The 13,814-nt window shown below is 33.9% G+C and overlaps 1 protein-coding gene across 1 annotated transcript; it reads right to left on the bottom strand.

Moving 5' to 3' along the window:
- Nucleotides 1-5,857: 5,857 nt before the first annotated feature.
- LOC140832865 (uncharacterized) lies at nucleotides 5,858-9,721 on the bottom strand. Its single transcript, XM_073197124.1, has 6 exons — nucleotides 9,484-9,721; nucleotides 8,991-9,108; nucleotides 8,406-8,567; nucleotides 6,851-6,906; nucleotides 6,309-6,396; nucleotides 5,858-6,219 (listed from the first exon to the last, which is right to left on the bottom strand). The coding sequence occupies exons 1-6, from the start codon at nucleotides 9,607-9,609 to the stop codon at nucleotides 6,128-6,130; spliced, it is 642 nt and encodes a 213-aa protein (XP_073053225.1). The 5' UTR covers nucleotides 9,610-9,721; the 3' UTR covers nucleotides 5,858-6,127.
- Between the last annotated feature and the right edge of the window lie 4,093 nt (nucleotides 9,722-13,814).

Here is a 13,814-nt window from a genome sequence, read left to right as displayed (position 1 = left end):
TATTAAACATAAAATATATTAAAGTAACACATGACTTAAAGTTATAATCGAAATTAAATACAATGATATAATCAATGCGAATACTTTAATATATTTTTATTTTCAAGGAACATCAAATTTAAATTTAAATATTCAAAATAAATTGAAAATAATTCACATTTAATTACGTATTTATTTCCTATGTGAGTAGATAGTATCAACGAACTAATTAGAGTTTAAACGCAAAATGTATTTTTGAATGATTTATCTCACGTGTGATACTGAACATTACATTATTTTTTTTAATTTTTTCTGATTGATTGATTGTCTGAGTGATACTGAAAATAGGCTGAATTATTTATAAATTTTATAATAACAAATAAATATATCATAGTAACACAAAATCATAACCCAAATTAAATGATTTGATATAATAAATGCAAAAATTTGAATTTATGTTTTCAATATAATTCATTTTCAATTTGAATAAACAAAACACAAAAAATATATTTCATAAATTACACTTGAATTGATATAAAAATGAATTAAATTGTATTTGAACGAACTAATATAATAAGTACAAGTAATAATTGAATTTTATATTTTCAAATATTTTTAATTCACAATTTTTCTCGATTTCTTGCAAATAATCAATATTTTCCAGTTGTTCAATAATGTCTCCAGTCGCATTATACCGTCTTATGTAATTGTACAAAGCAAAACATGTCATTATAGTTTTGAATTGAGTATCCAGATAAAATGTTGTCATATTTTGTGATGCGATCCTAGTGAAATGGGTGAGCTGGGTCGGGTGCTCCACCGGATCGAATCAATAATTTATAATGTTGTTCAGGAAAATGAGCAAAGTAGATGAACTTGTGAGCTATAGCTTCCACTATGACCTGCAGACAAGGAGAGGAACTCGTGAATGGGCGCCAGAAGGGTGTCCGGCGTGACCACTCCGATGCTTAAGTCAGCAGAGTACTCAAGCAAGAAACCAATGTAGCCAAGTGATGGCTGTGTGATTGGTGTAAAATGAATCCCCCCCCCCTCCCCATATGTAAAGAGAGAACCTGGTATTTATAGTAGAAAAAGTAATGATGACCTCGTTCTCCGTGCTACCTACTAATTATAGTAGGGCGGCTTACTGTACCCTATATCCTGATACGTCAATTCATATACTAGTCACATCTCATCTATCTGATTTTGTCAACCCATCGGCCTGGTGTCAGAGATATGGCAGTCACCCACACCTTATTCTGCTAGTATACTCGAGTGCGGTGCTTATATCGAGGTGGCCCGGGTAGAAAGTTCCCGGGAGATTACAAGAGCCCGGGCCTATGACTGCCCGGAGAGTAGAGCATGTGCCTTCACCTGCCCGGCTCCAGAAGAATCCATCTATAGACTCACTCGGATTTGGGAATCCATTTGATATTCCGGGTCATCCATGACCCGGGCTCTTACAGGGGTATCATCACACATCTCTTAAATAGTCGGGCTAGAGTCATACTCGCTGTCCCGATCAGTCATGCTTGGATTCCCAAAGAGATAATCAATCTTGTTCTATAAAAGCATCGAGGGCTTCATGTCTCCTAGAAATGAGATGAAATGCCGGAGTCTCGTGTCTCATGGACTTGAGATAAGATGTCGGAGTCTCGTGTATCATGGACTTGAGATAAGATGCCAGAGTCTCGTGTCTCATGGACTTGAGATAAGATGCCAGAGTCTCGTGTCTCATGGACTTTAAAATAGATTGTCGGTGCCTCATATCTCCCAGACTTAGGAATGGTCGAGGTGCGGGGCCCCGAGACAGGTTTGAGAACCCTGGGCTTCTAAATAACCAAGATGCGGAGCCTTGGGCCGGGGAGCATGTCTCAGGACTTCGGAATGGTCGAGGTGCGGAGCCCCGAGCCAGGGTACGGATCCCTGGACTTAATAGATAACCAGGGTGCGGAGCCCTGGCCTTCATAAATGGTCGAGGTACGGAGCCCCGAGCCAAGGTACGGATCCCTGGACTTAATAGATAACCAGGGTGCGGAGCCCTGGCCTTCATAAATGGTCGAGGTACGGAGCCCCGAGCCAAGGTACGGATCCCTGGACTTAATAGATAACCAGGGTGCGGAGCCCTGGCCTTCATAAATGGTCGAGGTACGGAGCCCCGAGCCAAGGTACGGATCCCTGGACTTAATAGATAACCAGGGTGCGGAGCCCTGGCCTTCATAAATGGTCGAGGTACGGAGCCCCGAGCCAGGGTACGGATCCCTGGACTTAATAGATAACCAGGGTGCGGAGCCCTGGCCTTCATAAATGGTCGAGGTACGGAGCCCCGAGCCAAGGTACGGATCCCTGGACTTAATAGATAACCAGGGTGCGGAGCCCTGGCCTTCATAAATGGTCGAGGTACGGAGCCCCGAGCCAAGGTACGGATCCCTGGACTTAATAGATAACCAGGGTGCGGAGCCCTGGCCTTCATAAATGGTCGAGGTACGGAGCCCGAGCCAGGGTACGGATCCCTGGACTTAATAGATAACCAGGGTGCGGAGCCCTGGCCTTCATAAATGGTCGAGGTACGGAGCCCCGAGCCAAGGTACGGATCCCTGGACTTAATAGATAACCAGGGTGCGGAGCCCTGGCCTTCATAAATGGTCGAGGTACGGGGCCCCGAGCCAGGTTTGAGAACCCTGGACTTTCAAGAATGTGTCGGGGCCTCATACCTCCCGGGCTTAACAGAATATGCCGGGGCCTCATGCCTCCCCGACTTAATAGAACGTGCCGGGGCCTCGTACCTCCCGGACTTAATAGATTTTGTTTCTCCTGCTGTATTAGTTTTATTAAAAACCAAATCACTAACCTGGAAATACTGAATCCGAATTCATTTTCGGTAGAGTGAAACTTCTCTGGTTGAGCTATATTAGTTGACTAATATAGCTGTATGCTAATGAGTGTATAGAAAATGTTCTTCCATGCCAATCCGGGATAGCTGCTGAGCTTTGAGCCCATATAAAACCCATATAAAATCTGAGTGCCGAGCTGGTCGGACTTGTATGTTTGCCAAGCAGAGTTGGGCTTACTGAGTGCCGAGCGTGAGGTCGGACTTAAGTTCTGAATGGAAACCATATCTACGTCTTGAACTCACTTTCCCACAGACGGCGCCAATGATGCGATCCTAGTGAAATGGGTGAGCTGGGTCGGGTGCTCCACCGGATCGAATCAATAATTTATAATGTTGTTCAGGAAAATGAGCAAAGTAGATGAACTTGTGAGCTATAGCTTCCACTATGACCTGCAGACAAGGAGAGGAACTCGTGAATGGGCGCCGGAGGGGTGTCCGGCGTGACCACTCCGATGCTTAAGTCAGCAGAGTACTCAAGCAAGAAACCAATGTAGCCAAGTGATGGCTGTGTGATTGGTGTAAAATGAATCCCCCCCCATATGTAAAGAGAGAACCTGGTATTTATAGTAGAAAAAGTAATGATGACCTCGTTCTCCGTGCTACCTACTAATTATAGTAGGGCGGCTTACTGTACCTTATATCCTGATACGTCAATTCATATACTAGTCACATCTCATCTATCTGATTTTGTCAACCCATCGGCCTGGTGTCAGAGATATGGCAGTCACCCACACCTTATTCTGCTAGTATACTCGAGTGCGGTGCTTATATCGAGGTGGCCCGGGTAGAAAGTTCCCGGGAGATTACAAGAGCCCGGGCCTATGACTGCCCGGAGAGTAGAGCATGTGCCTTCACCTGCCCGGCTCCAGAAGAATCCATCTATAGACTCACTCGGATTTGGGAATCCATTTGATATTCCGGGTCATCCATGACCCGGGCTCTTACAGGGGTATCATCATTTTGTAATATCTTTAAACTAGTTTTGCACACATCAAATGTTCTTTCAATAATCGTTCTTAAACTTGAATGATAATAATTAAATACGAAATTGAAGTAAATGATAATATGATATCTAGTATCTTTATACGGTCATGTAAATATTTTGAAAGTATGATAATCAACATCGACTAAATAATATTTATCTGTAAAAAATAAGAGTCAAGTATTGATTTAAACAATTAAAATGAATAAGATATGATAGTATCGAAATACGGTCGATAGCCCTATACAATCTTTAAATCAAGGCCAATATTAGTAACACCACACAATGACAACAAAATTATTATTTTATTAAAGACATGTGTATTTCTAATAATAAAATCAACAATTTCGTTTGAATTTTTTATCATATACAAATAAAATATAAAATAACAAAAATTTATCTCGATATCTAACAGAGGAGAGGTATATAAACTTTGGTGAACTTAAAAAAAAGGAAAAGTATCGGGATGTATTAAATTTTGATTTTCTAATATTTTAATAATTTTACGCAACAAGAAAAAAGATATTTTTATATCATATTATTAAAAAACTTAGAATAATTTTTCTAAATGATTTAAATGTACTATGAATTCATAATTTTAATTAAATTATATTTTTAACATGTTTAAATATACAATACGTCAGTTGTTTGTCATTTAAATATATCAAAATTCATAAAAAACTATTTAAATCAATTGTTTTTGCACAAAATTTTCATTCCAAAATAGCAAAATATAATATTTAAGACATAAATATTTATTTTAAAAGATTGATATATTGTATATATTAAATTTTTAAATAAATAAAGAATCAAAATAAATATAAAAGCATGTTTAGATACTAAATGATCTATATCAAATTAAACAAGACAAAATACAAATTTAAATTGGTCCAATCAACTACTAAAATTAAAAGTAAATCAAATTTCTATGTAATATCAAAATTTATGTTGTATTTTTTAATAAGTATAATAAATAAGTCATTAATGTGAAACAATGAATGGTAAGTTTTGAAAATAAAATAACATTTATGGAGGACAATGTTGATTACTAATTAAGTAAAATGTTAAGTTGGATTGTGATTATCAAACTGTGGAGAGCAAATAATGAATTTGGATCCTCTATCGTGGGGTAAATATATCAGGTGTTGTCGTATTTTCGGATGAATTTGAAAAATTGTCAGATGAATTGAGATGATTAATTGATGATATTGTATAAAAAAAATACACAATTGTTGAGTGTAATAATTGTCTTTGCTGAGTAGAGCAATCGAAACATAGTGCTTGAGTTGTTGTGCATTTAAAATATTTGGATTGTATTGTTACCACCAGTTATAACTTTTGGTAAAGCAGCAAGCGCTCGGTCATACAATTAGTATCAGAATCATGGTCACAAGTTCAATTCTTATTGATTGCAAGTAGTGCAATACTGAGAGAGATTGTTGGGTACGATAATAATATCCATGTTGAGTAGAACAATCGAAACGTGATGTTTGAACTTATATATACTTTAAAAGATTTGAGTTGTACTGTTACCACCAAATATAGCTTTTGATAAAACGACAAATTCTTTAATAACAAAGCGTATTGTGCTTATCCACACAACATATGATCTCCATTCTCAAAACTCCCCTCAATTACCAGAGTACGAGTGGATGTAAAAAAGTATCTTGCTCGCCAAATAAAGATTGCTTAAAACAAATTTCTTTCAACGTTTTGTTATTTTCTCAAAATGATCCTAAGAACCTAAAAGTGTCATGATAAATAAAATATTATGTTTAAATTTTATAACTCAATTAGTTTAAAAAATCGTTAAAAAAATTTATTTATATTTATAGAGAAAATATATTTGAGTTTATACATTCGAACTCTCTTTATATATAAATTTTTCATGACTTAATTTTTATTATTTTCATAAAATTTAAATGTATCAAGCATTAGCTAAAAGAAATCGTTGACCAAAAATATCATCTCATCCTACGAAACAAACGATGCTAGGATAGGTCGAACTGAAAAACAACAATATATAGCAATTTTTTGGCCATTAAACCGTAAATCTGCCTCCTAATCGTCTCAACTCATTTTCACTCACTATGAAGGCAAGTTAAGAAATCAACTTCCATTCTAGTTTCGAAAGTAAAGAATAATTTAGTATACAAGCAAAAGTACACCCTAAATCTGTCAAAAATAAAAACTGCTATCACAAGAGCGAAAATGGCTGCTGCGTTTATCTCCATCTCACAAAATGGATCGGTTAGAAGATACACCAGCAGTTATTATTCGTTTGCCTTCAGGTCATTCTGCACTAGATCATGAGCGTGGAGCAAAGACGCTCTTACATTTGATATCTCCACCAATATTTGCAGAGCTGCCCGAAGCGTAAAAGATAGATGAATAGAATCAAGTATATGTTGTCAAACAATTAGAAGTTTAAGCAGGAAAGAAGGTGGTGTATACCCCTCTCAAATGATAGTTGAGTTGCACGAAGCTTAGGAGATACCAACGTTCCAAACATAGACAAAGACTTGCTTCGTTCTATTTGAGCCTGTTGATAATCAATGGCCAATCAAACAATATCCACATACAAAATCCTATTCAGGAACACAATGAAAAATCTAGGCTACGAGTATGACTTAATGTCTTTTAAGAGCCGAAAATCATATCTCAGAAAAACTAGATGTGAATTTGGAATTTTTTGCGTTTGAGAGGCAAATTTCTCATACTTGCTCTTCTAAGTCCCAACCGTTCTTCCTCAAATACCATAACTTTAAAATGTTTCACATGTGTCCAGTACTAGAAAAATTAGAAACCAGAATATGCTCATGCATAAAGAATAAAAATTTGACAGTTAATAATTTTCGATGTTACTGCCTTTAAAGAATTATACATGTAGAGATCAATGACTTATTAGTCACAGGATGCACGCATGATTTTGACTTCTATGTGCCACGATGGACACCTGTTTCAATCATGCAAACGAGGGATAATTGCCAGCTTACTTGATTAACAACTGAAACTGGAGATCCACCACCTTCAGAACCGATCTCCTTAGGATCTTCACGACCAAAGCACACACAAAAAGATATATCAATCATCAATCAATAAATAAAATAGTACGAAAGGAGAAATAAAGAACAAGAACTCCCATCTCTTCTTGATTATTTTATAAAAAATCAAGAATCAAATAGTGGCATGATTATAATTTCACAACTATAGCATCACTTGTTAGCATGAAACGCCTTGTTTTATTTTATTCTGTTTATAGGTGAAATCCTCAAATCACTAACCTTCACAAGTGTAAATAACCTATGTAATTAGGTGGTCATTCTAATATATTACCAAAAGAGAAATACAAGAGCTTGAGCCATCTAGGCCAATGTTGGCCAAACTGCCAAATTTTGTGGTGTTAATTTCTCTCGTCACTTTCTGTTGACAAATCAAATTTAATGCAGTAATAACTAATGATTAATACAGTTTTCAGAATAATAACAGGCAAGCAAGAAAACCACAGATGCCTTCCTCGGACAAACTCATGAAGGCCGAAAACATTAACACGTCTTGTAATCAAACTTCTGCTCATAGTTGTTAAAGGCGCAAGGAGCACTAATACACAAAGAGGTTCTGGATCCTGAAGCGCAATGCGAGGAGCGCACATCATCTAAGCAAGGCGCATTATTAATTTTTTTAAAATAATATATTTGTTTACAACTATTTTATTACAAAACAATAGCTAAGCAAAAATATATTATATCATAAAAGTATATTTAATTATTTATCTACTACTGCTGTTATATTTCATTATTGACAGATTTATGCCTTACTTTTATTTTCTGACATAGAGTATTGATATTTTATCTTTAGTATGTTGTGTAGCACTGTAGCTACATCATCGAAGCAAGGCACATTATTAATTTATTAAAATAATATATTTGTTTACTACTTTTTTATTACAAAACAATATTATTGAAATAATTAAGCTAAGCAAAAATATATTATATCATAAAAGTATATTTAATTATTTATCTATACTGCTGTTATCTTTCATTATTGGCAGATTTATGCCTTACACTTCTATTTTTCTGATATAGAGTATTGATATTTCATCTTTAGTATGTTGTGTAGCACTGTAGCTAAGGAATCTACTATTGCCGGCAGATTTTTTCGGTACTTTTAATATCCTTCTTACTATAGTAAGTGCAGGGATTTTCTCCACTAGTTTGTCTACTCAATCAATTTAGATTCTAGCATAGTTTAAAGCTCTATCTATATATGTAATCTTTGAATACTTTAGGAAATAAAGCCACAATAAATTTCTTTTTAGAAAATGAAATACATATGACTTTTCTGGGCGTGCTTGTTTTCTTCTAATGTTTGGTAGGATTTTCTTTTCTATTTTCTCTTAAATTTTTAAGAGAATCGAAACAAAAAAAGAAAAGCCCACTCGGGCGCACTTGAGCGTGCCTAAGTGGGTTTCAAAGGCAAGTCCAGGCACACTCGCCTTAGTAGACGGCTGTGCCTGGGTATAGAGGGATCGCCAGGTGACACAAAGTATACCAGAGTTCTGAGATGTATGCCGATGCAGAAGCCGTGGGCTCTTAGACTTGTTCTGCAGCAATTCATCCTCCTCAAATTTGGCTTCCTCGGGGTACCTTTCGGAATCATCTGAGGATGCCCATTTGCACAACGTGAAGTTGGGTAAACCCATATCAGGGCTATCTGGGAACATAATAAATTCAAAATCCTCGTTAAAGACCACATACATTTAAGTACAAAGGTCCAAGACAATATTCACAAAAATTTCCTCTTGTAATTGTCACATTGACTTTCATGATATTAACAAACAATTTCTCAGTGCATCCATGGTTTTTCCTTTCTTTATTTTAGATGGATTTTCAAGTAAATTATATGTCTTCTTGCTTCTGATTTTTTCTCCATCCGATTGATCCCTGGAAAACTGGTTTTTTATGAAGTTCAGTCGTCTTTATTCTCTTCTTAAAAATTCAAGTCTCTGATGAACGAATGAATATAAAACTGCGGCATTTGACTTCCCACATTGATCTCATAACTTCCAACACATACAAATTCTTAAATCAACATCATGCACAAAGGTCCAAATAGAGCTTTCCAAGTAATAAATACCATCATACTGGTGCACTTGTAAAGTCGTCGAAGCATGATGAGACTTGAGATCGAACAAGGTGCTGTTTATGCGAGATGCGCCCATTGAATGCCGAGCACTGGCTAATTCCAACCAGCCCTGTGTGACCGAAACAAAAACTCCAGGAATATTAACATATTTTTGAGGTAAAACATGTATTTTCAAGAATCGTTACGTATGAAATTTGAAACTTTAGTCTGAGATGAGCCAATTGCTCATAAAACAAGTAGTTCAAGAATCATAATTCGAGCCAAAACGAGATTCACCAACATGATATTGTAGGATAATTATTCTTTCATTCCCCTTTATCAACTAGATCCCTTACAACTTCTCATCCAATAATTCTAACCGCGGGATTACCAGCTTTAAACACATGATTACATAAGGTTATTTCAATCAAATGACAAAAATCCAATCTTTCATCGATTAGAACCTGAGGAAACTGGGATCAAGAAAATTAATTTCCCTGTATACCTGGCGGAGAGCTGAAGACAAATAATCCATGAGAATCAGATAACTATCCGTGGAGTCCAAGAAACTTAATATATTTCCTTCCCTTTCTGAAATTTCTTTACTTGATTCATTCTCAGAGCTCTGCATTTTTGTAGTGCGCTTATTTGCCGTTTAGCAAATCGAAGAAGAACAGAAAGAACGAGGTAGGCTTTATTTCCCCTTTCTTATTGCGTTTTGTTCTAAAAGCTCCGGGTCATATCGGGCATCCACAACATATAAATATTTGAAATTTATCAAATTCGAACATAAATTTAATATGATTAATTTTTTTCAACATGAACTCAAGTTTTTATTCCACGGTCAAACATTTTATATATATTCAGAACAGTAATTCGAATAACCCACTAATATGTTTGAAAATTTTGAACGAAACTAGAGCTCAATCTTTAATTCGAGCGTAAAAGTTTAAACTATTCGAGCTTCTGAGCTTTAATTCGATCCAAATTCGAGCAGAAAAAAATTGAAATATTAGAGCCAAGGAGTGTATTGGATCCACATCATATGAAGGGCGAAACCACGGTTTTGTGTTTAGGTGGACTGAAATGTGCAGCAGCCAAAAGCAGACTTTGGGCCAACGACGTTGGCCCAAATGCAGCCGTTGGCCCAAAGGTCATTATTATTTTTTTTAAAAAAAATTTCGAATTATGGGTTTCGGATCCGGTTCCGGGCTGGTTCCGGACACGGGCCGGAACCGATTCGGAATCGGATCCAGAACCTGGTTGAATCGGTTCAGAAAATACTAAACCGGTTCAACCCAAAACATACGAATTGTACATGGTTTCGGGTCCGGTTCTTCAATATTGATTCCGGTTCCGGGCTTAACGGGCCGTTTCCGGGTCGAACCGACCCGTTAAGCATGCCTAGACTGAACTAAAAATAAAAAGGTGTGTTGGTTCTAGACTTTTAGTAACTTTTATGAAAAAAAATCACGTGACATTCAAATTTGAATTTTAAAACTCTATAAAAGTTTAGATGTAATAAAAATATCAAATAGACATTTAGTAACTCCACAAAATTTCTATAAGTACAAGAATTAAAACATAAAGTACAACTATAAAATATCAAAAAATGTATTTGATTCGAACTAAATATTTGGATGAATAATTTAATTGAGAAATATCTTAAACTCATGTGCTAAATTTCATTTTTATTAAAAAATATTAATACAAAAACTAATTTTCATTCTTTCTCCTCCTTATATTTTTCCTTTTATTTGCACTATTTCAAAAACATATTTTTATTGCTAAATATAGTTTAAATTCAAAATTTTTAAGATCGTTTATTTTATTTTATTAATTGCAGTCACAAACCTCGTAGAATTTTAAGTTTGATAATTTATTAATATTGAAAATTTTGTTATTTATTTTCTGAAAATATTAATTAATTAAATAAATATGTTGAATAGACTTAAATATTGAATTTTAATTACAATAAATTTAGTACTTATTGTAATTTGTAAATTAAATCGATAAATATGAAATATGTATATTGACAGATAAAAATATTTAAATAAATAAAATTTATTTAAGTTCAAATGTTAGTTCAAATAAATTTTTTAAAAAATCACATCCATAAATTACAAAATACACGGGGTTCTATTAAAATGTTAACAAATGTCCAAAAGTCGTGATAAACAAATATTACGTAAAATCTTCAGAAATCTGTAAAATTCTGAAAAATCACTAGAAATTTATCAATTTCAAAAAAAAAAATTGTTATTTAAAAAAAGTAAGCAAAATCTGTGCAACTGATACACCCCCTAAATCATCATTTTTTTAATTGAAAGTTATTTGTTCATGAAAAAATAATATATCAAATTATATAATAAGTCTATCATAGTATAATTATAATTTTTTAAAAGAAAATATACAAACAAATAAGTCTTAAAAAAACAAATAAAAATAGTCAAGAAAATATACAAGAGACTAGATACATAGTCAATCAAATTCAATAATGATATGTTTAATGTTTTACTCTGTGAAACTTCTCGTCAAACTCATCTATTACGGATTCAACATCTATCGAATCAGCAAACTCTCGCTCAATGAAAACAAACTCACAATTTGCAAGAAAATCGTTGTTCATCTTATGACAAGGTGTTGTCTTTATAAAATTCATTACTTAAAATGCTCTATCTAGTTGATATCTTAAAAAATATTAAATAAGTAAATATTTCATCATATATCATAAACATAAAATAAAATTACCTTCAAGTCTTCAAGGATTTAATGTGGTAGAGCCCTACATATGACTGAAGACTGGTCGTTGAAGAGATGAAGACAAAAACTTGTGTGAGACGGTTTCACGGGTCTTATTTTGTAAAACGGATATCTTATTAAGTCATTCATTAAAAAATATTACTTTTTATGATAAGAGTATTACTTTTTATTATGAATATCGGTAGAATTGACCCGTCTCACATATAAAGATTCGTGAGACCGTCTCACAAGAGACATTCTTAGAGATGAAATCTACACAGACACAGTAAAAAAGGATCAAATATTAAGAGTCCAAAAAATATAATCTAGTCACATGTTTTCATATCGGACAGGTGATCAAACCTCTTTATCTTAAAAAATGGTTCAATCGATCCAACCGATTTAAACTACGGTCGAACCGAAAAATCAGTCATATTATATAAAATAAAAATATAATATAATAAATAATATATTTTAAATTCTTAATATCTTAAATGTGTAAATATAAATAATAAAAAAGATATATTTATCCAAATCTAAAATCTACAAAATATACTATAATAAAATATAATTAATTTTTTGAAAATAAAAAATAAATAAAAAGGTCTAATATTACTAACACTAATATAGTGTAATTATAAAATTTTGGGTATTTTAAACTTTAATATTTTGGGTTTTAGATGAGGTAAAAGATTGGGCTGATTAATAAATGTTTTTACTAAGATTTGGGCTAAAATTTTAAATATCACCTCTTCACCATATATCTTAGATAAAATTTGGTATTTAGAAAATTATTTTTGAAACATATACACAAGTTTCTCAAATAGATTCGTATGAAAAGTTTTCTCCCCTCAATTTCTTTAAAGTCGCTAGCTTTTTTTATATAAGTAGGTCTATTGTGAGACGGTATCACAAATCTTTATCTGTGAGACGGTCTCACGAATATTTATCTGTGAGACGGGTCAACCCTACCAATATTCACAATAAAAAGTAATACTCTTAGCATAAAAAGTAATACTTTTCATTGATGACCCAAATAAGAGATCTGTCTCACACAATACCACCCGTGAGATCGTTCCACATAAGTTTTTTCCTTTTTATATTTCTCATTAATATTTACATTTAGTTAGTTGAAGTAGAATTATGATACAAATAAATGTGGTTGGATGTCGCGTTGCATGGTATGTATAATAAATAGGATAGATATCAATTAAAATCATTGAAAAGAATGTGCTGGATAGAAGGACTAGAGATTTCCTCTTCTCCTCTTCCTTCCTTCCCTCTTATTTTTCTTATTCTCTCTCTTTTTTTCTCAAACATATAATACGAACACTATGTATTTTCCGCTCTTTCACGTAAATCTTCTAAAGTTTTCGGGTCTTTTTCATGCTATTGACTCCTTAAATATTATTTGACAAAGTTTTCGGATTATATATACCAATATAAGAAGATCTGATAGCATCTTAAACAAATTTAGGTAGTCGTAGACAGTTGGCTGGTGAACTGGTCTATGTAATCGTAGACGATTGACTCATAAAAAGAACCAGGTAGTCGTAGATAGATGGCTCGTAAACAGGTCGACGTAGCCATAAATCGGTGAACAACCAACTTCGTGGGTTGTCACCCATATCGCTAAGTCAGAGGTGTCGAGGGTTGCACGACATTGACACTCTGATGGTCAATTAAGGAGACATTTCATAAATATTTTCTGAAAGTGGGAGAACTCAAATAGAAAATTTGGTACTTTGGATAATTAGTGTGATTCTCTCTATAGATTTTTAAAAAGTGTCTAGAGAACTTAGTCTTTAGTTGGCAAAGTTAGCCAAATAATTAAATTTAGCTTATAACAATGAACTCAACTAGCGTGGTTTGCAAACTATTTCGTTTTATATGAGGTTTACTTAGTACACATGATAGAGTAGTCGTTGCAGGTTATCACATCATTAAAAAAAATTGTATATATCCCTGGTAAGAGCAATTTCTTGGATCAATTTGCGATCGAATTCCAGATTCAAATCTTGTATATATCTTTATTTATTTTCTACTTTTGAAGTTATATATTCTACTTTTGAAGGTATATATGATACGTGAAAG

Source organism: Primulina eburnea, chromosome 5, assembly GCF_022965805.1.
Source record: "Primulina eburnea isolate SZY01 chromosome 5, ASM2296580v1, whole genome shotgun sequence".
NCBI classification, from domain to species: domain Eukaryota; kingdom Viridiplantae; phylum Streptophyta; class Magnoliopsida; order Lamiales; family Gesneriaceae; genus Primulina; species Primulina eburnea.
The sequence above is the reverse complement of the archived record's forward strand: the minus strand, read 5'-3'. Positions and strand labels throughout refer to the sequence as shown.

Bases quoted from the DNA above. Each gene is read 5' to 3' on its own strand.
- LOC140832865 (XM_073197124.1), bottom strand. From the start codon at position 9,609: ATGCAGAGCTCTGAGAATGAATCAAGTAAAGAAATTTCAGAAAGGGAA. The intron at 9,109-9,483 runs GTATACAGGGAA...TCGGTCACACAG, and splicing joins TGTCTTCAGCTCTCCGCCAG to GGCTGGTTGGAATTAGCCAG. The intron at 8,568-8,990 runs GTATTTATTACT...TTATGTTCCCAG, and splicing joins ACAAGTGCACCAGTATGATG to ATAGCCCTGATATGGGTTTA.